Source organism: Gastrolobium bilobum, unplaced genomic scaffold (genome assembly GCF_033153095.1).
Source record: "Gastrolobium bilobum isolate Gb01-03AN ecotype WA unplaced genomic scaffold, APGP_CSIRO_Gbil_v1 utg1030, whole genome shotgun sequence".
Taxonomy (NCBI): Eukaryota; Viridiplantae; Streptophyta; class Magnoliopsida; order Fabales; family Fabaceae; genus Gastrolobium; species Gastrolobium bilobum.
Genome location: NW_026898359.1, coordinates 485,095 through 510,663, shown reverse-complemented (window position 1 = coordinate 510,663; position 25,569 = coordinate 485,095). Strand labels below are relative to the sequence as shown.

The window sequence follows — 25,569 nt, the reverse complement described above, 5'->3', positions numbered from 1 at the left end:
CTCAACGAGTAAAAGGAGAGCAAACGAATAAATAACAACCCACATAACTTAGTAGTTCTTAGGGTACTGCTTGAAAGAATATTGTAGGATTGTAGCTGAAACCACCTGACAATAAATTTCAAGAAAACCTTATAGCCCAATGTTTTACCTTCAAAAAGGAATTAGATGGAATCTTAAGGATTCCAGTGGCGGGTTCCATTGCCTCATGGTTTTGGAAAAGAACTTCAGGCCGAAACCAAGCGCATGTTACATGAACCCACAACATCTCGACATCAGTTGGCTTCAAAGCACCACCTGCAAAGCGTTTCCCCAATATTGTAATAGCAAATTAGCATTGGCCGACAGAATTGACCGTGGCGGAAAAATTATGAGAAAAATAAAAGGCATAATCAAATGGTAAGTGCACAGTGCTAGTACTACAGACGTAATTGTAGGCATATTTGCACGAAGCTTATAAGAGGATTCTCCTTAACTATGTGAAAATGGGCTAAATTGATTGCATGTATGGATTGGTGTAGAGATTGATGATCCAACAAAGTCAAGTCAATCTTGATATGTACGAAAAAACTTGCTCATTTCTCAGTGAAGAATTAGAGTGCTAGATCCATTACTTACTACTTTCATAAAGAAACAGCATATGACAAAGCAAAAACGATCAGACTGCAGAAAAAACTAAATGTAGATGACATGCCTTTTACTGGACAGAGGCAACACTCCCTCTCAACATCAGGAGTTTCACAGACTCTGCAAACCCAGGAAGTAAACTGAACATTCTTTGCCCCATAGCATTCTTGGTGAACTGCAATTTGGCACCTGCACAATCAACAGGTCACATAATGTTTGACATTTAATCCCCTGCGGGTAAAGATCACGAAAATGATGAAAACACCTGTTACAGATAATTATTTTGTTATCTTCCCAGTCTTCAACCCATCTGCAAATGGCACATCTTTCTGTTGTCCATCTTGCATAAACAGGCTCATACTTCTCTGCGCAAAATAAGGTAAAAGTAAAATAAGTTTCTCCCTTTCAAAGATATATTCAAGACAAAACGTGTGACTGCAATGTGCCATAAAACCTGATCATGTAAAAGAAATGAAGGCTTAATTATGTGAAAGTTCACAAGGAATAGACATTTACCTTGCAAAAAGGAGAGCACCTTTTGCTGATCTAACCGTAGAGGAATACCAGGTTGAGATTTGTGCTTCGTGATCTGGAGAAATTTATATTGTTAGTTCAAAATATGAGAAAGAAGCAAAACCTAATATAGAAAAAGAAAGGTACGATACACACACGCCGACACACGTTACACTGTCTAAATCTCCATACTTAAAATTCAGAAATGTTTAGAAATAAAAGTGATGTAGACAGCATTAAAGTAATCCAGGTGAGAGTAATCATTCTTCATGACTATTAATACAAAACGGACCAACACCTAATCAACCAAAAAGATTCGTTATGCCTCTAATATAGCAAGAGTTGATACAAACCCATTTTATCAGCGGTTGCATTGTGCTTTCCACTTTCACACTATATTTCCATTTTTTGGCTCTGCAACCTGCATGCCCTTCCCATTCAATCGGGGTCTGCTTCCTTGAACCACACGAGCCACACTTGCACATAACTCTGCAAGAAAATTTAATAAAAAATAAGCTGCATGAAATTAGTCTAGAATGACATAATACGTAATCACCTAAAGTTCTTTAATTGGTTCAGATAAAAAATTGTTTTGCTTGTGAACCTAGCCAGATTCTTTAACAAATATAAAATCTAGATTCAGGGTAGTTTCTTTCTTTCAACATAATATTGAATCCACCCAATGTACCAATTAATAACAAAATCAAAAATAATATATATGTATATGCATTAGTTGTGAGGAAAAAAAATGTACACACACAGTAACCTTCAGAGAAAACTCCTAAGAACATGGGAGGAAGGATGACAACGATGGAGAGATGGATAGAAAGAATCTCCAAAAATATGTATTTTAGAAAGAGAGCAATACCAAAAACTTCTCTGCACCACGGACGGGAAGTTAAATTATTTAAATCAGGTTATCAAACCCATAATATGAAAGAAATGTTGAAGGCTTACAAATGAAGCTTTGGAATATAAATTCCTTTCATGCCATTGCACACCACCGCCAGATTTTCAGGCAACTCAGGTTTTAGGCTATTCTCTATTGATCTGTCTCAAAAAATAGTATTACATCACATCATAATATTCAAAGAATAAAGTCAAAATGCGTAATGCCCCTAGGAAAAGGAAGCAATAGATAATTACTGCATACTTGATTTTTGACTTGTATGTTTGTGATGCTGATAATTTGCAATTGAATTTTCCCTTGCAATCTGGGCAATAGTAGTCTGTTTTTTCCAGATCCTGCATCCAGAAACCAGTCAGTCATCTTACGTATTTTTTTGAACTAGGGAAATCAAACAAGATAATAGAAAAGAGAGATATGTAGCACCATGTTAATCATGATACGACACCTTGAAAAGTTTGCTGGAAATTTTGTCACACTCAGCATGCACCCAAACATTACAACCATCACAACATACCTGACTCAGAGTTCAGACCCACAAGATCTCAAAATTATGATTCTTCAATGAAATAAAAATAAATTAAATCAAGCAAAAACCTAATTGAGAAGGCAGACAATCTCACCCAATCCCCACCATCTGAATGGTGCCAAATCTTTTTGCAAATGCCACAATATTGTTTCGATTTTAGTAACTGTTAGAACAGAACCAAAAGTATTGAAAATTAAATTTCAGCAATAAATTTATTTAATCAAGAAATTGAAGAACCCTAAAGTGAGTCATTCACATAACCTTCGCACAGGGTTTACAATAATGCTGAGGAGCAAAGCTTGAATCCTTAATCTTCTTCATGGTTTTGCATGGCAACATCAAACCACAGCCAGCACAAGATATTGTACCCTGCACAATTTATTCACTGGATAAAAATCTAGAATTAACCAGACTCTACGAGACTTAAAAACGTTTGCACCAAAAAAGGAGCAAAAGCAGGCGATATATATATATATATATACATATATATATATATATATATATGATTTTGCATTTTGAGCCGACAAAAAAAAATCATACCATGCATAATTTAAAATTGTGGTGTTTCATTTAATGGTCATCGGCAATTCATTTTTCTTTTACATATTATTCCAAGAGTCATGATCAAACATGATTTCCTACTTCAAAGACAAAGCAGTTGGCTGTAACTACTACATAAGAGGCTATAGTGTATATAGCATAGGCACTCCTTAGTCCTTCCTACTAAGATGAATATCGGTTAATGCAGAGTAGCTCTGTTATCTATATTACAAGTTCACAATACAACTAGACCTCTTTCTTATGCTAGACGAAGCTTATAGAAGCTCTCATTATCGGTCATGGTCATACGTAGCAAAAAGTGGAAGAAATTAATATAACCTGATCAACATAGGAACCTGCATACTCCGTAAGCCCACTGGAATGAGCCTGAACATCAGTAATTTGCTCAGCTCCCAAGTGTGAGTCCAAAATGCCATCTTCTGCCAACATTGCCTCCTCCATTGCCATGTGAAAGTCACTCGGTTTGCTCTTGTACAATTGAGTCTGCCGCTGGAATCTGAATGAAGATAATTTTCAATGAGCAAGTGCCAAATATTCTTGCAGAAAAAACTGCAGCCGATGCTGTTTAGATACCCACCTATCCATGAATTCCAAAAAGGGGAATATCATCCCCTGCTTCGCCCATGCATAGTCCTGCCCAATGCCCATCATCATTCCTTTAGAATTCAACACTTAAAACCATAATTAACAATTCAAATTTATGAACACAGATAAGAAGTGGAGACAAGTTTACCCTTTGCTTTCCGTTTTTTGAATAACCAAAGAACATAACGCAAATTGCACCGGGAACACAACAGTTGAGGACGGACTTGGGAGCTTGCAAGATGGGATCAATCACCACAGCAGGCCAAGCAGGATATTGCTTCCCACATTTTGCCCAAACTACATCACCCAAAGCAAAATCCTCTGGTTTGTAAATGCCCTCCCTCTTTTTAGCGTTTCCATTAGGCTTTTCCTTTAGGTCTACACCCTCAGGATCAAAACCAAGTCCAGAAGCATTACTCTCTTTTTTAACCAATAATGAACGACTCCCATTAACTGTCGTTTTAAGCTTCTTGTAATCAAAATCATTGAAACCTAAGCCACCCGATTCTGTTTCCGCCTTCATTTCAGCAGAATATGGAAAACAAAGAGAACTTTTTGAGCCACATTTATTTCTCTTCCCCTGTTTTACAAATCCCGTTCCAATATCTTCTAAAGCAATATCATCTTCAAACCCGAAGCGTTTGCTATCTTTTTTTACTCGTCCATTACTTTTCCATGTATCAAGAACCGAGTCACTGAACCTGGATGGAAGCATCTGAGCTCGACCTCTCGATGACCGCAACAATGGAGGTCGAACCCATTCTGATTCTGAGGCCAACTCTAGTGTTTTCCTACTTGCACCATTCAACTCCATAGAATTTGAATGGCCATGGGAATGGACCTCACCACCCCAATTCCATCCTTCGCTGGACCTAGACCCAGAACCACAACTCAAGTTTTCATTCATCCTCCGCTTCTTCTGAATCGACGAACACTCATTGTCCTTGGAATTGGTGTCTTCTTCTAGCTTACACCATTTCAGGTTCTGCATTTCAGTTTTCATAATCCGCTTAACTATCATCTTGTAAGCACCCCGAATGGAAGAACTCACCTCTGCAACTCCCCACCCCAAAACCCTAATTACACAAGGAAGCACCAGAGACAAGACTCGCGCGATTTGGTACCAAACCACCAACCATGCCCTGGCAATATCCTCCACACCTTTCCAGTCCTCGCAAGACCTAAGTCGTCAACCCAGAACCCCGATGCCGAAACCCCAAATCGAACAATGAAACAAAGAAAATTTGAATGACTCTACACTTTCACGAATCACATAGAAATGATCATGGGACTTAAAGCGTTTATTTATATCTTCGAAAGGATTATAGGTGGAATGCAGATGAGAAATCCCGGGAAAATGCTGACAGTTTTCCCGATAAACAATCAGTTAGAATTGGCAGATAGAAAGAAAGAAAGAAAGTAAGAAAGAAAGCGGAAGCTATGAGTGTGTTTAACGCAAGGAATCGGTCCCTTCAAAATGAAACGTAAGAAAGGAGGGAAATTAATTCATTTATTTATCTATATATAAAAAGGAAAAATATAGGAGAAATTTTTTCTCTCTAAGACATTTATCGATTTTTGTATTTTTTATTTTTATTTTATTTATAATAGATGAGTCCCACACATTATTATTATTATTATTTTTTATAGACAAAAATAATAAAAAAAATTATTATTTCTGTTACATGAGAGAGTTCTCTCTTATTGCATGGAATTAATAAAGCTCATGTAAAAAAGGCAAAATGAACACTTTTTAAAATATAAATTAGATAAATTTTAAAATCAAATAGGAAGGGCTGTGGTGTTAGAATAAGGAAAAGAAATGGAGTGGCACGTTCCCTGGTGTTTTGTTTATTTGGTGCCCGTGATCGTGAAGGAGAAAGACAAGGAGGGAGGGAGAACCAATTCCTAAACTTATGAATCTGAGGAATGCGCCAATTTTTAAAATTTTTGGCGGCACCACCAAATTGTGTGTGACACCTGCGAGCGGTGCCAACAGGTAGGGGTGAAAGTGGGCTGGGCTAGGCCAAGCTTTGCCCTGAAAAGTCCAAGCCTACGTCAAAAAATTTCAATTTGGCCTGGCCCAAGCCTAGTATGAGTCTAACTATTAGCCTGGTTTGGCTCGTTTATAAAAAAACAAATGGCCTGACTTGGCCTGTTAACCTGTTAATTTTTAACTTCTAAGCAGAACCATGAATCAACTTTAAAAAGTACTCAAATTATGTTGCTACACCAGAATCATAATTTCAACGTCCAAACAGAATCATGAATCATAACAAAACTAATACAATATGCATTTAAGTCATTTTCAAAAGCAAAATGCTCAAACTAAATAACATATATTTCATTAGATCCAACAAACAAATTCATACTATGTAAATTAAAATAACTACATGAATCCCACAAACAAACACATCATGATATTTGTAGTAAGTATAACCTCTCCCAAAAATCTTTTAATATATTCATATACACAATCTAACATGTTGAGATATTGGTTCCTCCTATATAAGAAATAAAGTAAGATTTCTATTAAATATAATCGAATATAATTAAGTTATAAATAACTGCAATTGATTAAATTTATATCTTTTTTTTTCTTCAAGGCATATTTACTCTATTTTATTTTATTTAAAATAAATATTACAATATAGGCCGGCCTGTAGGCTTATAGGGCCGGCTTTTTGAAAGTAGGCCTACGACCTTTTTATTAAACAGACTTTTTTAAGGCCTGAGTCCGGCCTATTATACAAAATATACTAGGTCAGGTCTAGCCTGATGTAGGCCGAGCCGTAGGCCCCTGTAGGCCGGCCCGACCCAGTTTCACCCCTACCAACAGGCCTTTTTGACCGTGTTAATGCATTTCGTAATTGTATGGTAATTAAAAATTCGATTTATCATTGATTTTTTTTTATATATTTTTATGATTTTTTTATTAAAACATTTTTATCAATATTTTAAATTTTAAGTACTTTTATGATTTTTTTACGTAAAATCTCGTTTTTATCTCCCTTCTGTTCTAATATTCCACTGGTTTTTATTTTTTGTTTTTATGTTTTTCTAAATAATCTTGTCATTAAAAAATTATGGGAAAAGTGTTTGTCATTTTAAATGACATAAATTTACGTTATTTTAAGAAAGAGATAGACACAGAATTTTATTTTTTTATTTAAAATTTAAATTAAAAAACCACTCACTTTCTCTCTCTCATGATTTTCATTTTCTGTGTCTATCTCTCTCCTAAAATGACATAACTTATGTTATTTAAAATGAAAAACATCAAACCCAAAAATTATATAAGGAAATTCTCTCAATCATTCTAATGCATATATGCATTGTATTTTAAGATATACAATTTTATAAAAGTTAAAAAATAAGTAATTTCTTTCCTCGAATTATTAAATAAGCATAATATGATAATATTTTTTTTCATATAATTTGTTTAAAAATATATACATATAACTTAAAATATTCATAACTTTTTGACTCTACATATATAAATAAGTAAACAAAAATGTAGAATAACGGCCAGCATATTTTATCCATAGCCCAAATAAAATTGAGTTGGGTCCATTACATGCCCACATTATTTTTTATGGGAAGCAAAACAGCCCAAGTAAGCACCCATGATTTTCCAAACGCCTAATCAATAGGTTAAAAAAAAAAAAAAAACCACCTTCATTTTCATCCTACTAGGGGATCTTAATTCTTAATCTCTTTTTGAAAAATTTGATGTGTGCGACACAGACAAGCTTGGACACGCAGTCAACATTTGGGGACACGCGATCAACTCTCTGACCTGTTTCAATATGTTTTTTCGACACGTAGTCAACTTTTTTCGACACGCGGTCAACGCTCGGACACATTTTTTTTTTAAATCTTAATTTTATTTTGTTAACTAAATATAAAAGAAATAATTTATAAATTAAATTTTTTTGTTATGAAATTTGACATGAAAAATTAACAAAGTACGAAAAATTATTTATATTTATATTTATGTTATGAAATTTAAATATTTGATTGGTTATATGACTTATTATGGACTCTTATATGTATTAAATAAATGGGTTTGGTATTTGTCATTTTAAATGAAATAAGTTATGTCATTTTAGGAAAGAGATAGACACAGAAAAATGAAAATCATATGAGAGAGAAAGTTGATGGTTTTTTTTAATTTATAATTTAAATAATTTCTTCTATGTCTGTCTCTCTCTTAAAAGGACAGAGAGTGTTATGTTATTTAAAATGAAAAACACTTTTCCCTAAATATAAATTATATTATATTATATATATTAAAATTTTTATTTAATATCAAAATGTGTCTCAACGTATCGAAATATGGCATTTTTTAGAATTAACGTGTCGGCGTGTCGTGTCCTGTGTCCGTGCATCATAGATCCTAATTATGTTGGATTCATTTTATTGATTTAACATGCATTATAATGATTATGATAAACAACCTATTTTCATTTATAGCCTCTTACAATCATATCTTAAGTTTTTAACTGTGAATTTTCATCAATTAACCGTTATCATTTATTACAAATTAATAATTAATTAATAAGTTAGATTTGCGGAAATGATAATCGTTGATTGACAGAAATCAACGGTTAAAATATGATTGTAAGAGGTTATAAACGAATTTAGGTTGTAAGTATAATATATTATTATTAAGGTTATATTTATAATATATTTTCACTTACAATCTCTTACAATCAAATCTTATATTTCGAGATCACCATTTTTTAAGATATTCCTTAGTGTAAATGAGAAAGTGAAATTGAAAAAGAAAAAAAATAACAGGAATAAAAAGAGAAAAAAATAGTATTGTTTGAGAAAATATCAAATTATATTTCCTTATATGAAGAGACTCCCATTTGCACTTACGCGGCCAATTGTTGTGATTAATTTGTTTTGAAATTTTTGTTTTTCTGAAACTCTATTTTAGCGATGATATGATAGTCTGTTCCCAAACAGTGGATCGTATGTGTCAAAAGTTTTAACACGAATATTTATTTGTTATATTTACATCATTGACCCTATACAAACGTAATCCACTTATACAATTTGCCTCCGAATATAAAAAGTGGTCATTACAATATCATGCCTATCCAAAATGCATTGGCCCGTTCGCGTCAAACGCTTATTCCTACAGTTTGTCAATACATTTTTTTATACTCCGGAAATTTGGAAAGAAATATTATCACCAGAAGGAGTGTGTATTTAAATTCATCGTTTATGATTTATTTTAAGCAGATACTAACATTATATTTATCTTTTTTAATTTATTTATTAATTCATCAATTACTCGATTAATTTGGTTGGAGTTTTAATACAATTGCACGTTCATTGACTCAAGACACAAAATCACAAATTAACAGAAACAACTTCATACCACCTAATCCATATACTCCGTGATATTATGTTCAAGTTGTTTTGGACATTGGTTTATCTGCATTCAATTAACAATAGTTGCAAAAACTTTTACCACATCAACTTGTGTTGCCTTTCACATTTTTAAATTTAGTGGGGGAGATTTAATTTGTAAACATCGCCACAAATTCACAATGATAAGCTCTAGAGCGCATCTCTGGGAAGTTCTTTTAGGCAGTTTATATAAGTGTCAATGTGTCATTTCTATTATATATATTAAGTCAAAATACAAATAAAATAGTACAATACAAGTAATTAAATTATACGATAACTCATTTATATTGTTAGTTGTTTGATGATTAAAACATTTAAATTCATCTGTCTAATAATCATAGTGCTTAATAATAAAAAATGAAGGATCGATGATTATTATTTTTGTTCTAAATACTGTTATTTGATTTGGTGAATAATAAAAGGGAAATACTCTCATGTTGCGTCTCTCATGTTATACTCACACATAAAAACATATGCCTCTCTTTTTGTCTTTTAAAAAAAATTAATGGATCCCATTTTATTTCTCACAACATAAAATAACTATTTTCTTATTACATAATAAAAAAGTAAAATGTCAAATTTTCCCTTGAGGTAATCCATCAAATACTTATACTATTTAAAATATATATATAATGTTTATACCGCATTATCTCTCTCTCTCTATATATATATATATATTCTTCCACCAATTTTTAACACATCTGCATAAATTAGTTCTTTTGATTTCGATATTAAATAAGAAAAAAATGTGTGTCATTTTAAATAACATAAGTTGTATCATTTCGTAGACACAAAGATATGAGTCTCATTGAAAAAAATAAAGACAAAAAAATAAATAAATGTGTGAATCTCACATCTTTATGTTTATGAAATGACATAATTTGTATTATTTAAAATAATACACATTTTTCCTATTAAATAACAGTATAAATACTAAGAACAAAATGTTGTTACATATTTGGCAAAATAATTTTTCGTGTTGGATGGCATAATTTTGTCTCAGCACATAAAAAAGAAGATGAGATCCACTTATTTTTCTCTTTTTTCTCTTTTTCTTAACGGGTTTCACTAATTTTTTTATGTGTGTTTGAGATAAAAATTGTCTTATGTGAGAAAATATATTCCCAAATAATTTATGTGCTAATCAATTATATATTGGGTTACAAACTTACAATGGCGAATTTTGATATTTTTTACAACTTTAAAAAGTTAAAAATATTTATGAGATCTCTTAAATCTTGAACAAGACAAAAGTCACAAAACCAAAGTGCAGCATCAGGGGAAGCGAAAATAAAAAATAAATCGACAAAAAATGTGATAAATCAACCGAATTAAAATAAAAACAGATAAAATATTGAGCAAGTTGATAATTAGGCTGTAAAATCCAGAAGGTGACATCCAATGGCGTTTTATCAAATCGGGTTTCTGTCCGTTAAATCTCAGCCCTTCCTTCCTTATCACACTACCCTTTTTCTCCTCTTCCCCTTACCTCTCTATATCTCTTTGCTTGCCTCGTCCATTTTATGTCCTTCTGAATCTCCATTTCACGCTCATTTCTGTTTTATTATCACTCGCATAATAAACTCATCAACTCCTTCCGTTCCATTGTTGCGCTTCTCATTACTACATAGAGAGCATTGCATTAAAGACCATCATCCACTTCGTGCTCTTTGGTAACTCTTTTATAGCTCTTGCCTCTTCATTTTAACACTCTTTGCTTATTTAGCCAACACAATTTTTGTCTACACTTCTTACCTCATTTGAAATTAAATTTGAATTAGTGAAGAATAAGCTTCAATTTTCTCAAGATTTTCAAAATATAAATTTGGTATTAGTACTGATTATGCTGATAAGAAACTGTTCATATGAATTAAAAACCAATTTAATATATACTCTAACTTGTTCTTCTGTATATATAGAGTGCCTGAAAACTTTAAGTTCAATATTATTTATTTATTTTTTTCAAATTTCAAAGAAGTCGAAAATGGCACCAAGAAACAATCGTGGAAAGGCCAAAGGAGAGAAGAAGAAGAAGGAAGAGAAGCGTAAGAAAATTTTCATCCGAATGATTATATCTTGTTCAAACTGGATTGGCTTGACTTAGCAATTTGTTCTTGTAACTCTGCAGTTCTTCCGGTTGTCATGGATATCACGGTGAACCTCCCCGATGAAACTCATGTTATTCTCAAGGTTTGTTTATTTTATTTGTGAACAGATTAGATTAAAATTGACTGAAGTTTGATTTACTTTGCTATATTTGTTGTGTCTGGTTGTTTATTGCTGTATTGGCAAATTATTGGCAACCACCTTCTGTCTCTTCTTGTTATGATAGTGATAGGTATCTTTTGCAAGATTGTTCCCCTTAGTGCTGAACTTTATGCCTAGTAGATTATTATTATAAACTCAAATGAGTGTCAACTATTAGCTCACTTACTCATTTGAACTTTCTTAAAAGTTTTATTAATTGTGTCAACCATAACTTACGTACTCTATTGTGATGCATAGCAAGAATCCAAAATTCTGAACCAATTATTCAATCCATAAACCTACCTTTTTTTTTTTGGCTTATTATTTGTGTATATCACAGTTGCCGTGCACATGTTAGCGTAGCCTAAAAAGAAGTGGGTGGTTGTAAAATGTTACTTTGAGGATGACAACTTGAACCTATTGACAATATATGAGAGAATCGATTTCAAGGAATCTAAAACGCAGCTTGATTTTTTATACTTCCAAGTCTTTACGTCTTTAGCGTAGAAGTACTTGATATGAATCTAGGATCTCTGATGTAGCTTTTTCCCCATTTTATTATTGTTATCGTCTCTTTGTAAGATGATGCAGAGTACTAGTTGTAAATGATTTAAAATTTTTGTGAAGCAGGGGATATCAACGGACAGAATAATAGATATTCGTCGGCTTTTATCGGTGAATACAGAGACTTGTTATATCACCAATTTTTCCCTATCACATGAGGTAAATTTTGTACCACAGTTTTGGCTATTATAATTTTAACGATTTATTGTTGCCATATGGAGACTTTCTTTATTACAGCTTGAAACTGTCTGAATCCTAAGCCAAAGGAAATAGAGACATAATAAGAAGACTTGGTGATATATTTGACAAAAAAATAAATAAATATAAAAAAGATATAAGCCCAATGAAAGCACACATCATCTCCAGAAAAGAAAAATGTACATAGTATTGGATGCAGGCCTCATATATGTACTATGTTGGACATCGCAAGGCTCCAACAAACATTTTGGATCTTGACATTTTTTTTTGTTTTTTTTTTGGGGGGGTAATATGGAGCTGCAATTTATTATAGATAATTTCAGCTATATTTAATTGTAAATAGGAAACACGAATTGTAGCAAAAATAAAATAAAATAGGAAACACGAACAAATGAGTTACGCTGCGGCCAACTAAATTTGAATGAAGCTATCACGAAGAGAAAAAAAAAAAAAAAACAAGTTTTTGAATTCATTGAGCCAATTTAGTTTTCTACACGTTATACTTATTTTTCAATGACTTTTAGCAGTAATGAATTAATTTCTTAAAAAAAAATTAAAATTTACAAATTATCACAAGGATAGTAAAAAAAATAATAATTAAAATCCTATTTTCAATTTAAAATATAAAAAATATACCACATTGATAAAAAGTCCTAGCTGATTAGTATTAGAAAGTTATTAAAACACTTAATTTTATTTTTCCGTTTGCTTACAACGAATTTTTTTTCTCTTTTTCTCTCTCTCGCATGATTATCCAAAAGGCGAAGTTTAATTACAGTTTATATTTTGATTATCACCGGAGGAAGAGTAATCGCATCTATAATTAAATTATGATTATTTTGTTTACCAAAAAAAAAAAAAATTATGATTATTTTGTTCTTTGTGTATATATATGCTGGTAACAATTCTGTATGAAAGAAGAGAATTAAGATTAAGGTACGTACGTTCATTTCCAAAAAAAAAAACAAAAACCATTAGGGTAAGTTCAGTTCAAGTATGATTTGTTATTGGTCTTGTTAATCTCATATTAAAAAAAAAAAAAAGTTATTTTATATCATAGAAATAAATTTATGAACTTCACCGCCTGAAAAAATAAAAAATGACACCGTTATCAAAAAAAATATGTAAAAGGAAAACTTACTAAATGTAACGTAACATTAATTTTGCCCTTTGTTATTATACTTTCGCTTTCGTAAGCAAGATCTTGTAACAGGTGAGAGGGCCACGACTACTAAAGGAGACGGTGGACGTGTTCGCACTGAAGCCATGCGTCCTCACTTTGGTGGAAGGTATTTTTCAATTATTATATTTAATCAATTAAAAAAATAAAAGAATTAAGTATACGACGTCGTCTTGCTCATGTTGCCACTTGGCAGAGGATTACGACGAAGATGGAGCGGTTGCCCACGTCAGACGGCTGCTGGACATCGTGGCCTGCACCACGAACTTCGGTCCGTCGGCGGCGAAGAATGGAAACTCTCACGCGCCGCCGGCTGAGGTGGTTGACGGAGACTGCGAGATCAACCAGTCGTGCCCCAGGCTTGGGAGCTTCTACGAGTTCTTCTCTCTTTCACATCTCACTCCCCCTCTCCAATGTAATTTACAATCTTTGTCCTCTTCCACTTGCTTTGAATTTATTCTCTACGTTCTCTTCTGATGCTGATGAATTTGAATAGATATCAAGCACGCTGTGAAACGACAAGTTCAGGAAATACCAGAGGCGGATCATCTCTTCTCCCTTGATGTAATTTTTCATTTTTTATTTTTTAAAATTTCGCATTGGCATTGTTTTTGTTTTGGAGCAAGAAAACGGCAAAAGATAGGAAAATTGAATCTTCGTTTATGCTCAGGTGAAGCTATGTAATGGGAAAGTTGTGCACGTTGAAGTTTGCAGAAAGGGATTTTACAGTGTTGGGAAGCAGCGGATTTTAAGTCATAACCTTGTTGATTTGTTAAGACGGCTTAGTAGAGCTTTTGATACTGTTAGTGTTCCTGCCACTACTTAAATGTTTAATTTGGTTTACGGTTTAGGCTAGTTGTAAATTTGGTTAATTTTACATATTATGTTTATTAATTTTTCAGGCTTATGATGATCTCTTGAAGGCATTCTCAGAACGTAACAAGGTATGATCGGCTTTTTGACTTCTTTACTTTTCTTATTAATGATGTGTAACTTGCTATAACTAATGAAAGAACCATACAATACGTTGATGGCTTTTGTTGGCTCTAATCTTTTCTTTTGTCTCTTCAGTTTGGGAATCTACCTTATGGCTTCAGAGCCAACACATGGCTTGTTCCTCCTGTTGTGGCACAATCGCCTTCAGTTTTCCCTCCTCTTCCCGTGGAGGATGAAAATTGGGGTGGAAATGGTGGTGGTCTAGGGAGAGACAGAAAGTTTGACTTGATTCCTTGGGCCAATGAGTTTTCATTTATTGCATCTATGCCTTGCAAGACAGCAGAAGAAAGGCAAGTTCGTGATAGGAAAGCATTCCTTCTCCACTCCCTATTTGTTGATGTTGCCATTTTCAGAGCCATTAGGGCTGTTAAACATGTAATGGGAGAGCCCGTTTTAAGATGCTCAACTGCAGAAAATGATACTTTATACACTGAAAGAGTAAGTGACTTGAGTATCAGAGTCTCGAAAGATGCTTCTGTTGCCAGCTCTAAGGTTGATACCAAAATTGATGGAGTTAAAGCTACTGGGGTAAATCAAAAGGATCTAGTAGAGCGAAATCTACTCAAAGGAATTACTGCTGATGAGAATACTGCAGCCCATGTACTATACATTTCATACAGAAAAATATTGGTTAAAGTGGTGCTTTAGAGCTGTTTCTTTTCCCTCATATAACTGATAACATGTTCCACTTTCTTCGTGCAGGATATTACCACTTTAGGTGTTATTAATGTAAGGTATTGTGGTTATGTGGTTGTTGTGAAAGTTGAGAGTGGAGAAAATGAAAATGTCAATTCTCCTTCTTATCAAAGTACTGAATTGCTTGATCAGCCAGAGGGTGGTGCCAATGCACTCAACATTAACAGGTAGTCCTGAACCATTCAATGTTACAGTAGTTTACGTAATGCTCTTTTACTCATATAAACTACGTGCTCTCTCTCTCTCAATGTGTTGATTGAAACAAGTTCGTTTTGGGTGCTTCTTTGTTTTTTTTTGACGAAGTTTTGAACTTATTCAAGATCGATATAGATAGTTATATATATATATATATATATAGATATATATATTTATTTATTTTGTATTTGGAGGACTTATTTTTTGTTGCTAGCTTTTTCTTTTCTCCTCCTGGGAGCTATTATTCAGTTTTCAGCTTAATTTCTAGCTGGTCTGTTCTTATTTTATAGCTTCTGTTGCAGCTCTCAATGGTTGATCCCTAATTCTCATGCATCGCAAGAAAATTGGCCCTGTAATTATTTATTGTTCTTTGCAGTTTGAGATTACTTCTCAACTCAACACAGTCTGAAAAGTACAGACCAGTGACTCAGATGCAAATGCCTGAGATTGAAGAGCTTGGAGTTTCCCGTGTTTTTGTGGAGAGGCTGATCAAAGAAAGCATTTCTAAGCTTGAGGAAGAGCAACCTGGTTTGGACAATTTCGTAAGATGGGAACTTGGAGCCTGCTGGATACAACATTTGCAAGACCAAAACAATACAGAAAAAGATAAGAAACAATCTTTGGGTAAAGCTAAGAATGAAATGAAGGTTGAGGGGCTAGGGAAACCCCTTAAAGCCCTCAAGAGTAAGAAAAATAAATCCGATCCAAGTAACCCTAAATTGGCATCTGACAACTCCAGATCTTATGTTAATGGGGAGCCTGAAAGTGCTCTATTTCCCTCAGTAGAATCCCAGCATGAAAATTCAGCAGCAGAAAATGAGCTTGTGCTGAAGGCAATGCTGTCCGATGCAGCTTTTACTCGATTGAAAGAATCAGGAACGGGACTTCACAGCAAGGTAATTTCTTCAAGGTCTTACAAAGTATCTCCAAATTTTCCAGTATTTGAATCAAACTATTGCATCCAGTGACTGACTAAACTACTTCATGTTATTATCAGTCAATGCAAGATCTGATTGACTTGTCCCAGAAATATTACATGGACATTGCTCTCCCCAAGCTGGTAATGATAGGGTTTTACGTGCCTCGTTGTCTGAAATGTGTTCCAGTTGATAAGATTATGATTATTCCCATTCTACTATTAATTATATTCAATATAGGTAGCAGATTTTGGATCATTGGAACTCTCTCCCGTTGATGGCCGCACCTTAACTGATTTTATGCATACTAGGGGCCTACGGATGCGTTCTCTTGGACATGTTGTTAGTGTTCTAAACTTGTCTTCTTCACTTTTTGTATTTGTGACGAGTAATGATATCTATGAGAAACTCTGTGTCCTTTTTACTGTTGAATATGTTGTGCATTTTCAAACTTCTGCAGTTCCAATTCATGGCATGGAGGTTGTAAGTATTTAATTAACATCTCACATAATACAATTACTAGCTCTGAAAATATGACTGAAAAACAAATTATGTTTTCCAATCAGATTTCTTCACAAATTATATCACTTTATCATTCTATTGACATCAAAGTTTATTTGCTTACTCTTATACTGTCTGACAAGGGCTAAAAGGAAGGAGGATATTGTGTATTAGGTTTTAAATTTGTGTAGGCTTTTCCATGTTGTGTGATATTTGTCTTTTGTTTTCTATGCAGGTCAAGCTTTCAGAAAAACTATCACATGTACAATCACTTTGTATTCATGAGATGATAGTTCGTGCCTTCAAGCACATCCTGCAGGCAGTGATTGCTGTTGTTGACAAGGAGAAATTGGCTGCATCAATAGCTGGTGCATTGAATTTGCTACTCGGTGTTCCTGAAAGTAGAGAATTAGATAAATCATGCAAAATCCACCCCCTTGTGTGGAAATGGCTAGAGGTGTTTCTGAAGAAGCGATTTGATTGGGATCTTAGCAGTTTGAATTACAACGACATGAGGAAGTTTGCAATTTTACGTGGCTTATGTCACAAGGTACTGGAAGTAGGATATGAAATCTGCAGTTTGTGTTGGGTCTTGCATTGTGGATTGCATAGCAGTGGAGTCACACGTGTATCTTTTTCATATTTCTGTTTCCTAGGAGTACACTTGGCTAAATTTAATTTTTAATTGCGGTAATTACATGTTGATTATTTGTTCAATGTATGCACATGAGCATGAAATAGTTGTATAAGTTAGCTGGATTTCCCACTTGAATATTGTGGTCACTATTCTGATGTTAAAATGGCCTCAAATAGTTATTTGCCACTAGATAAAGTTGGTTTGCATTATCATAATGGTCTTTGATGGTCTTGTCGATGTAATTCAATTTGTCATCTCATAAGAAAGTGTTGCTTATTGAACACATAACCTGATCATTGTCATGAATTCGGCAAACCTACTTTCCTCCTTTACTCTTCTTTCCCTTCAACTGAAGTAACTCCCATATAAAAATTTATGATTTTTAACTCTATCTTTGTTTTAACATTATTATAAATTATCTGCATGTGCTTGTGAATTGGAGAAATAAGAAAAGATGGTGCCCTTCTAAAGGGAGGTTGAGGGGGACCAAAAAGACATGATGGGAGACTATTAAGAAGGATTTAGGATACATGGGGCTTGATGAATCTATGAAATCTAGAGAGAATAAGGTTTGGTGGTTGTTGTTTTCATTGTTTTGTTGGTATACTTGTAAAAGATGTACTTAATAATTTCCCCACATATATGTGTGTGTATAGGTACAGTATAAACACATGTACAGACTTAAATTAGTCAATAAATTGTAGTTCTTATGGTTATCAATTGACAATGCCATTGAGCAGTTGTTCATTGACAATTGTTTCTCACTACCACCTTCTGTATTAGGTTGGCATTGAACTTGTTCCCAGGGATTTTGACATGGATTCTGCAATTCCTTTCCACAAATCTGATATTGTCAGCTTGGTCCCAGTTCACAAGGTAATAAACAAGACAAGACAATAAAGTTATATGTTCTCTCGAACAATGTCTTGAAATTTATTATAAATCCAAATTTGTATCTAATGCACATTCTAAATCTTTGCAGCAAGCAGCATGCTCATCCGCAGATGGAAGGCAGCTCCTAGAGTCATCAAAAACAGCTTTAGACAAGGGCAAGCTGGAAGATGCAGTTACCTATGGGACAAAGGTATCTATCTCCAGAGCCCTTTGTTGGAAAATCTACGAACTTCTGGCAATTTGCCTCAACAGCAAATGCTTTTTGGTATTGTTGTATGATGACCGCAATAATTTGTTGGTGACAGGCTCTTGCCAAGCTGGTAGCGGTTTGTGGCCCCTATCATCGGATGACAGCGGGAGCATACAGCTTACTTGCTGTTGTTCTATATCATACTGGAGACTTCAATCAGGTCTACTTTGTAGTCATTTATGTTTTTGTATTGGGAGGACATTATTGCATAAGAAACCGGATTAGCCTCTATCACATCCATAGCATATACAGATACAATCAAGATATACAGACTGGCAAATAACATTCTGATGAATTGTAATTCTGTGGGACATACACTTAATTAAATTCATCTATAAATTTTTTTGCTTGTACCAGCTATAGTTCTACCGTCTACACACTTATGTAATATCTAATCTACTCCTTTTGTTTTAGTCAAAGTTTTCAAATTTGATTTCAATTCATTAAGTTGTTTACTCCAATCACAGGCTACAATTTATCAACAAAAAGCTCTGGATATCAATGAGAGAGAGTTAGGTCTGGATCATCCGGATACTATGAAGAGTTATGGAGATCTTGCGGTTTTCTATTACAGACTTCAACATACAGAGCTGGCTCTGAAGTATGTTTTGTTCTTATGCAATGTAATGATGATGCACAAGTGTTCATGGATTTTTCATAATTAGAATTCAGTTTGGTTTTTGACCTGATATGAATAACTGTCCATTTTTTATTTGAGAATAGTAATTTATTAGGAGAGAAAAGAGGATTACAAAGAAAGAGGAGGATCTGATATCCTTCTTGTGGTCTACCTAACAGGATCTAGTTTGTTTTTTCTTAACATAACGTTATTAATGATAATCATAATAAAAATAGTAAATAGGGATTTAAATGTTTTCAATTTTTGTGATGATTTATTTCATTTGTTTACTACCTGGCTCTGCAACTTTATTTAATCAGGTATGTAAAGCGTGCTTTATACCTTTTGCATTTAACTTGTGGCCCATCTCATCCAAATACTGCGGCAACATACATTAATGTGGCGATGATGGAGGAAGGTCTGGGAAATGTACATGTTGCTCTCAGATATCTTCACAAAGCTTTAAAGTGCAACCAAAGATTGCTTGGTTCGGATCATATTCAGGTTTTATTTTATTTCTTGATTTTTCCAAAGTATTAAGTTTGTTTAATTTTGGCGATCCTTCATCTTCAATGTTTACTTCAATTCTATGCTGAATGTTGCATAAAATGCAAGTGGTAAAAGGTGGGCTCTAAATTAATGAGTGTGAAACCAGTGGAAATCGTTTAAATATTCTGTACATAGATGAGTTTTAGTACTTATTGTAATCATTTGAATTCATCTAAAATACCAAAATAATATTCTACCCTTAAAAGAACAGCTTATATAATGATACGCACTAGAGGCTGGTGTTATTTATCTAGCAACACTTCTCATCTCTTCATTTTCATGTATGCAAATTTCTTAATTTGAATCTCTGCAGACGGCTGCAAGTTATCATGCAATAGCAATAGCACTCTCTTTGATGGAAGCATATCCTTTGAGTGTGCAGCATGAGCAAACAACTTTACAAATACTGCAGGCAAAACTTGGCCCAGATGACTTGCGTACACAGGTATATTGTCACATTTAAGTATATTTGTCGTGTTGTGAACACCCAATCATTCAGAAGATGAGGAAATAACAGAATAATACAGCACCTATTTGTCATTGATATAGTTGGTAGATTAGAGTCTTAAATGATGTGGCAAAATAGTGTTTGGTTGAGTTAGAGTTCTAGTCCCCCATTAATGGTCTCATAAAGAATTATGTTTTGCATAACCTAAAATTTTGTGATAAATGCTACAGGATGCGGCTGCTTGGCTCGAGTATTTTGAGTCCAAGGCTTTTGAACAGCAAGAAGCTGCACGAAATGGTACTCGAAAGCCTGATGCATCAATTGCTAGCAAAGGCCACCTAAGGTATGGTAGAATTGTCCTTGGCCATCTGGATCTGGTTCTTTATTAGCTATTACTCATTACTAGGTGTGTTTTAATGGATCTCATAGGAGAAATTCTGGTAAAAGTTTTTATTTGGAAATTGAAGTATGTAATTTTATTGGTAATGTTTGCAGCTGATACCTTGTTTGGTGTTTCTTGTTAATGACTATCAATACTGCATTTAATTGTTCTCTTGGTGTTCTTATAACTTGTGGGAACAGCTCAATTTTGTTAACTGATAACAAACTGTCTTCTTTACAATGCTTGAAATCATTGACAATAATAATTTTGAATGGTGCCTATTTTAAGAAGCATATACACTGACGTGGACATAGGACATGATATGGACGTGGACACTGCAACACAGCAAAATTTAAAGTGTTAATTTGTTTTCTGAAGTGTCATGCCGTGTCTTTCAGCTTCTGATATGTGTATGCCACAAATATGACTCCTTTCTTGAAGTTTCAAGTATCTGTGCTTTGTAGAGTGTCATAACTTCCTGTCAGACTTGTCAAAGTTTAGAATGACTGTACTTACATAGTTGAAATTGAGAAACTGTGCGTGTATTGTGACCACCCAGGAATTATATTTATATCAATAATTACATGGGTTTGAACCCTATTAACATGATGTGGGACCAATAACACAACCTATTTATATACATTCTAACATATATATCTATCATACATTCTCACATAAAATTTATGCTGATTTTTTATATTCCCGTGGAATTTGTCAGCGTTTCAGATTTACTTGACTACATTAATCCTAACCATGATGCCAAAGGAAGAGATGTGGCAATAAAGAGAAGAAGCCAAATAACAAAGGTATGGAGCTGATTTACTGGTCTTAAATAAATTTAACTCATTAGTTTGAGATTTTGGCAAAAGAACAATGATAGAAGAGTTGTCTGATTTCTGCTGCCAGCTGTCTACTTATATACAATTTCTTACATTGCTAGTGTTTGGCTAGGGTATTTTTTTTACATTGTTTTAAGATGTAAAAACCAAGCAACATGAAATGAGCTTCAGGACTAATTCAGTCTGTAATTAGAATGAGAAACTGCAATAGAGGAAGCAGACACCTAGTGGAGCAACTTTTTGTTTTTTTTTTTTGTTTTTGCCCTCGTACTGTTACTGCATGAAGGTTCACAATTTTACGTCATTGCAGTAACTGCCTGCTTGTGCTGCCTCTTGCATGTATTCTCATCCTATATGATATAATTTCAATACAAATTTCAAATATTTGGCAGGCAAGAATTGAATCCTGCCAGAACATTGGCTCAGCAAGTTCTGATGAGTCTTTGAAAGAAACTCCAAAAGAGACTTCAGATGAAAAAATACTTGTACCTGGACCAGGTGGTGGTGCAGATGCTGAGCAAGAGACCAACTCTGCGCCTGATTCAGAGGAGCCCATTTTAGAAAAGACCTCATATGAAAAGCCACAAAATTCGGGTGAAATCTTGTCTGAAGCATATGCTGATGGAGAGGATGGATGGCAACCAGTTCAACGGCCAAGATCATCCGGTTCATATGGCCAGCGACTGAAACAGAAACGAGCAACAATTGGCAAAGTTTATTATCAGAAGAAGAATGTGGAGTCTGACGCAGACTATCCGTATGTAAGGAGTACTAATCAGAACAGTAGGTATTACTCTCTGAAGAAGCGAATAATATCCCATGGGGGTTATACAGATAATCATACTGTAAACATAGCCCAAGGTACTAAATTTGGAAGGAAAGTGGTCAAAGCTGTTACATACAGGGTCAAGTCCTTGTCTGCAGCTAATAAGACTACTGCGAAGGATCCATCAGAAATTGGTGAAAAACTATACGGTTCTCATTCAGAACTTAGTTCAAGTTCATCACCAACTGATGTTAATCCATTAAAGACTTCTATAGTTAGCCTTGGGAAATCTCCTTCATACAAAGAAGTGGCATTGGCTGCCCCCGGGACAATCTCCAAGTTGCAGGTCTATAATCCTCAAAGTGAGATTCCTGTTAGCCATGACCTTGGTGTTGGCAAACATGAAGAGGAAGATATTGAAGCACATGCAAATGCTAAACCAACCTTGGAAGAGGTAAACGATACATTAAAGGAGAAGGACAAAGATTCTTTGTCTGTAGATGATTCACAAGATACTGAAGTTTCCGAGAAGAAAGAAGAAACACTGTTTACTGATGCTGTGCAAGATAGTTTTGAGAGTGCTAAGGGGGTTGAATCTGGGGATGTTGAGGTTCATGAAGCAGTTGATAACTACATAATGATTGATGCAGTGGAGGATCCTGCAGGTTCTCACAACCTGGAACTTGACATAAATTACTCTGGCCGTTCTGAATTTCCTAATGATACAAATGCCATCTCACAAGAGGGTGAAGATTTAAGGGTCTGTGTATCTCCATCAAGTCAGGGTGATGCCCAGGGCATCCCATACAAGAAGTTGTCTGCGTCTGCGGCTCCATTCAACCCATCACTAGGCATTGGACGTGCTGCACCAGTTGCCATGAATACAACTCTTCCTTCTGGTCCAGTTGCTGTTCCACCCATTGGCCCCTGGCCAGTAAATATTAATATTCACCATGGACCTGCTACTGTGTTACCTGCAGTTAACCCAATGTGTTCCTCTCCTCACCATCCATACCCATCACCTCCACCAACACCAAACATGATACAACCATTACCATATATGTATCCTCCTTATACTCAACCTCAATCAATACCAGCCAACAACATTCCAGTTACCAGGAGTGCATTTCATGTCAATCATTTCACATGGCAATGTAATTTGAACCCAACTGTATCTAAATTTGGTCCTAATGCTGTCTGGCCTGGTTGTCATCCTGTGGAATTTCCTCTTCCAGCACCTGTCATCGAACCCATCCCTGTTTCCATTTTGGAGACGCAAAATCAGTGTCATGTTTCTGAAAGTCCAAGTTCAGCTTTTGTTCTGCCTGAGGTCATTAATAATGTCAATGAAATTAAGGAAGAGGCGAAAGTTCTAGAATCAGAGACTAGTGAAGATGAAGGGGGTAGAGTTCATTCAGAAAGTGTGAAGGAAAATGGTAATCCTAATTTCTGTGGGTCTGATAATGCTGGGAACAAACCAAATCACAACTTTATGTCGAATGACAACACTAGCAGAAGTGAAAGGAACGTGGATGGTGAGAAAACCATCAGCATTTTGATGAGGGGAAGAAGAAAACGGAAGCATACTCTGAGAATGCCAATAAGTTTGCTAACTAGACCCAACAGCTCGCAGTCATTTAAGGTTATTTATAACCGTGTAGTTCGAGGATGTGATGCTCCCAGGTCCATCAACTTGTCTTCTTGTAAAGATTGTACAGCTACTGTTTAACCCACAGTTCTTTGTTGTTACTAATGAAATGTACCAGAATTACTGCCGATTAAAGAAGAGAGATACCTCATAATTTCACATACAAAAGAAGATATAGTATTTCAATCATTCTTGGAACTCAGCTACAATTTCCCTGCAGCTATAAGTGTTTGGACTGCCTTTTGGGAAGGTTCTGGTAGGTCTTTCACCTCCTAATCTTTACTTTTGCAGAAGTTATATTTTTGGAAAGTGAAGATAACTTGTATACTCGATTCATTGTGGCCCCTATCCCGTGTTCACGATCACACAGAAAAATGTACTGTTTATTGTATGAAGAAACTTTTTTTGCATCACTGAAGTCTTGTTATCGTAGAAATCAGATTTGCCTTTGACCGAATCATTTTGATTAATAAAAACTTGCAGGTTTTCTTCTTTAAGATGGATTGCATGAGGCTTTTCTTCAATTTAAGGTGAGTCCTCCGTATAAAAACTAGAGCTATTTTATTGATTCCGTTGTCCCAGCTAGTCACACTCACAGTGTAATATTGTCTAGAATGCACTTTAGGCACACTGTTTGGTGATTAGTTGGCATGTGGAAATGTTCGTGAGAATTAAAATTACATTGGAGTTGCTGTAGAACAAATGCTAATCATCTTGTTCAGCGTGCAGGTTCATCGCAGTCAGTTTTACGATTTCGGAGGCACCTTCAAGGTGAAATTTTTTCGTAGGCCATTTTGATTTACTGAATTACAGGATTAAAGACCGTTTCTAATTTTTCAATTGTTACATCATTGTCAATGGCTTTGTTAATTAATTTGGCTTATTTGTATATATATATATTCTTTAATTTTTTGCTGGGTATTAGTGGTTCTCTTTTGTTGGTTGACTTGATGCTTAATTTTTACAATTGAAGTCATGTGATGGACCATATCGATGGAGATTGTAGTTTTTGAATTCAATAAGATAAAAGTTTAAATTCGACTATTGAATTTAGTATGCCACCGGGCTCCGTCAATATCTGAAGGTAATGTGAGTGTGTGTGTTTGCTGACTTCGTCTATCTACATACACTTAGATGTGTACGATAAAAAAAATTAAGATAAGTTATTAGGGCTAGCCTAATAGTGAGTGGGGTGGGTAGCAGGTGCTGTATTCGATTCTCAATGTCTTAAAAATAAAATAAAGATACATTACAACTTAGTTCAAGTATAACAAGAAAACAGGGTATATTAAAATTATATTTAATGTTATAAGCAAGCTTCAATAGCAAAATTTATTTTATTTTTATCATCTATTAATTTTTTTTAACTTAGAAGGGGATGAAAACTTGTTCTACCAAAATGAGGATGATTGTTTTGGAATTAACTTAGCATAAAGAAAATCACTGTAGTAGCGTTGATGGCAAAATGATATGAGCATGATGTCAGCTAAAGGTGACGCAAGCAGTGATGTAATCAGAGTGTCGACAGGCACTGTAGCAAAAAATCCTGTAGCAGTTTACTGTATCAGCACGAGTCAGTTACTGTTCATTCAACCACTTTTATTTCCCGAATAAAAAAGGTTGGTGAATTACGCTCAGTAGGGATTATTTTTGTATGCTTGACAAGTGGCATTTACATGTTTAAGTGCCAGTTTATAGGGAAAAACAAATATTATGTTGTAGGAAAATTCTTAGGTCATGTCATAGAGACAACCAATTGTGGGGTTCATTATTTTTAAAATAAAAGAAAAGTAAAAGAATTGATGAACCCATTTTTGTGTTTGTATAGGAAAAATACTTGTGTCATGTAAAATGAGAAAAATATTACCAGTTTATAATGAGTTATTCATTGCCAATG

The 25,569-nt window shown here is 34.5% G+C and overlaps 2 protein-coding genes across 2 annotated transcripts; one reads left to right on the top strand and one right to left on the bottom strand.

Moving 5' to 3' along the window:
* Positions 1-148: 148 nt before the first annotated feature.
* On the bottom strand, positions 149-4,740 carry LOC133315303 (histone-lysine N-methyltransferase ATX3-like; the record flags this gene model as incomplete). Its single annotated transcript, XM_061516900.1, has 13 exons — positions 3,868-4,740; positions 3,712-3,767; positions 3,453-3,630; positions 2,835-2,942; positions 2,668-2,736; positions 2,493-2,561; positions 2,291-2,382; positions 2,095-2,187; positions 1,490-1,626; positions 1,141-1,221; positions 890-989; positions 692-813; positions 149-294 (listed from the first exon to the last, which is right to left on the bottom strand). Coding segments are annotated over exons 1-13 (2,124 nt in total), but the record flags the coding sequence as incomplete, so codon positions are not given.
* A 5,937-nt stretch (positions 4,741-10,677) lies between these two features.
* On the top strand, positions 10,678-24,665 carry LOC133315292 (protein REDUCED CHLOROPLAST COVERAGE 1-like). Its single transcript, XM_061516891.1, has 26 exons — positions 10,678-10,819; positions 11,122-11,191; positions 11,275-11,336; positions 12,024-12,116; positions 13,369-13,444; positions 13,532-13,750; positions 13,832-13,899; positions 14,006-14,137; positions 14,238-14,279; positions 14,407-14,931; positions 15,034-15,194; positions 15,599-16,118; positions 16,220-16,282; positions 16,380-16,481; positions 16,876-17,190; positions 18,061-18,153; positions 18,260-18,361; positions 18,477-18,581; positions 18,889-19,022; positions 19,361-19,544; positions 19,903-20,034; positions 20,268-20,380; positions 21,138-21,225; positions 21,651-23,928; positions 24,156-24,202; positions 24,402-24,665. Exons 2-24 carry the CDS (start codon positions 11,131-11,133, stop codon positions 23,751-23,753), a joined length of 5,493 nt encoding a protein of 1,830 aa, XP_061372875.1. The 5' UTR covers positions 10,678-10,819; positions 11,122-11,130; the 3' UTR covers positions 23,754-23,928; positions 24,156-24,202; positions 24,402-24,665.
* Positions 24,666-25,569: the final 904 nt, after the last annotated feature.

Excerpts from the sequence above, each read along its gene's own strand:
- LOC133315292 (XM_061516891.1), top strand. The coding sequence starts at position 11,131 with ATGGCACCAAGAAACAATCGTGGAAAGGCCAAAGGAGAGAAGAAGAAG. Across the intron at positions 14,280-14,406 it reads CATTCTCAGAACGTAACAAG|TTTGGGAATCTACCTTATGG; the intron begins GTATGATCGGCT and ends TTGTCTCTTCAG. Across the intron at positions 14,932-15,033 it reads ATGAGAATACTGCAGCCCAT|GATATTACCACTTTAGGTGT; the intron begins GTACTATACATT and ends TTCTTCGTGCAG.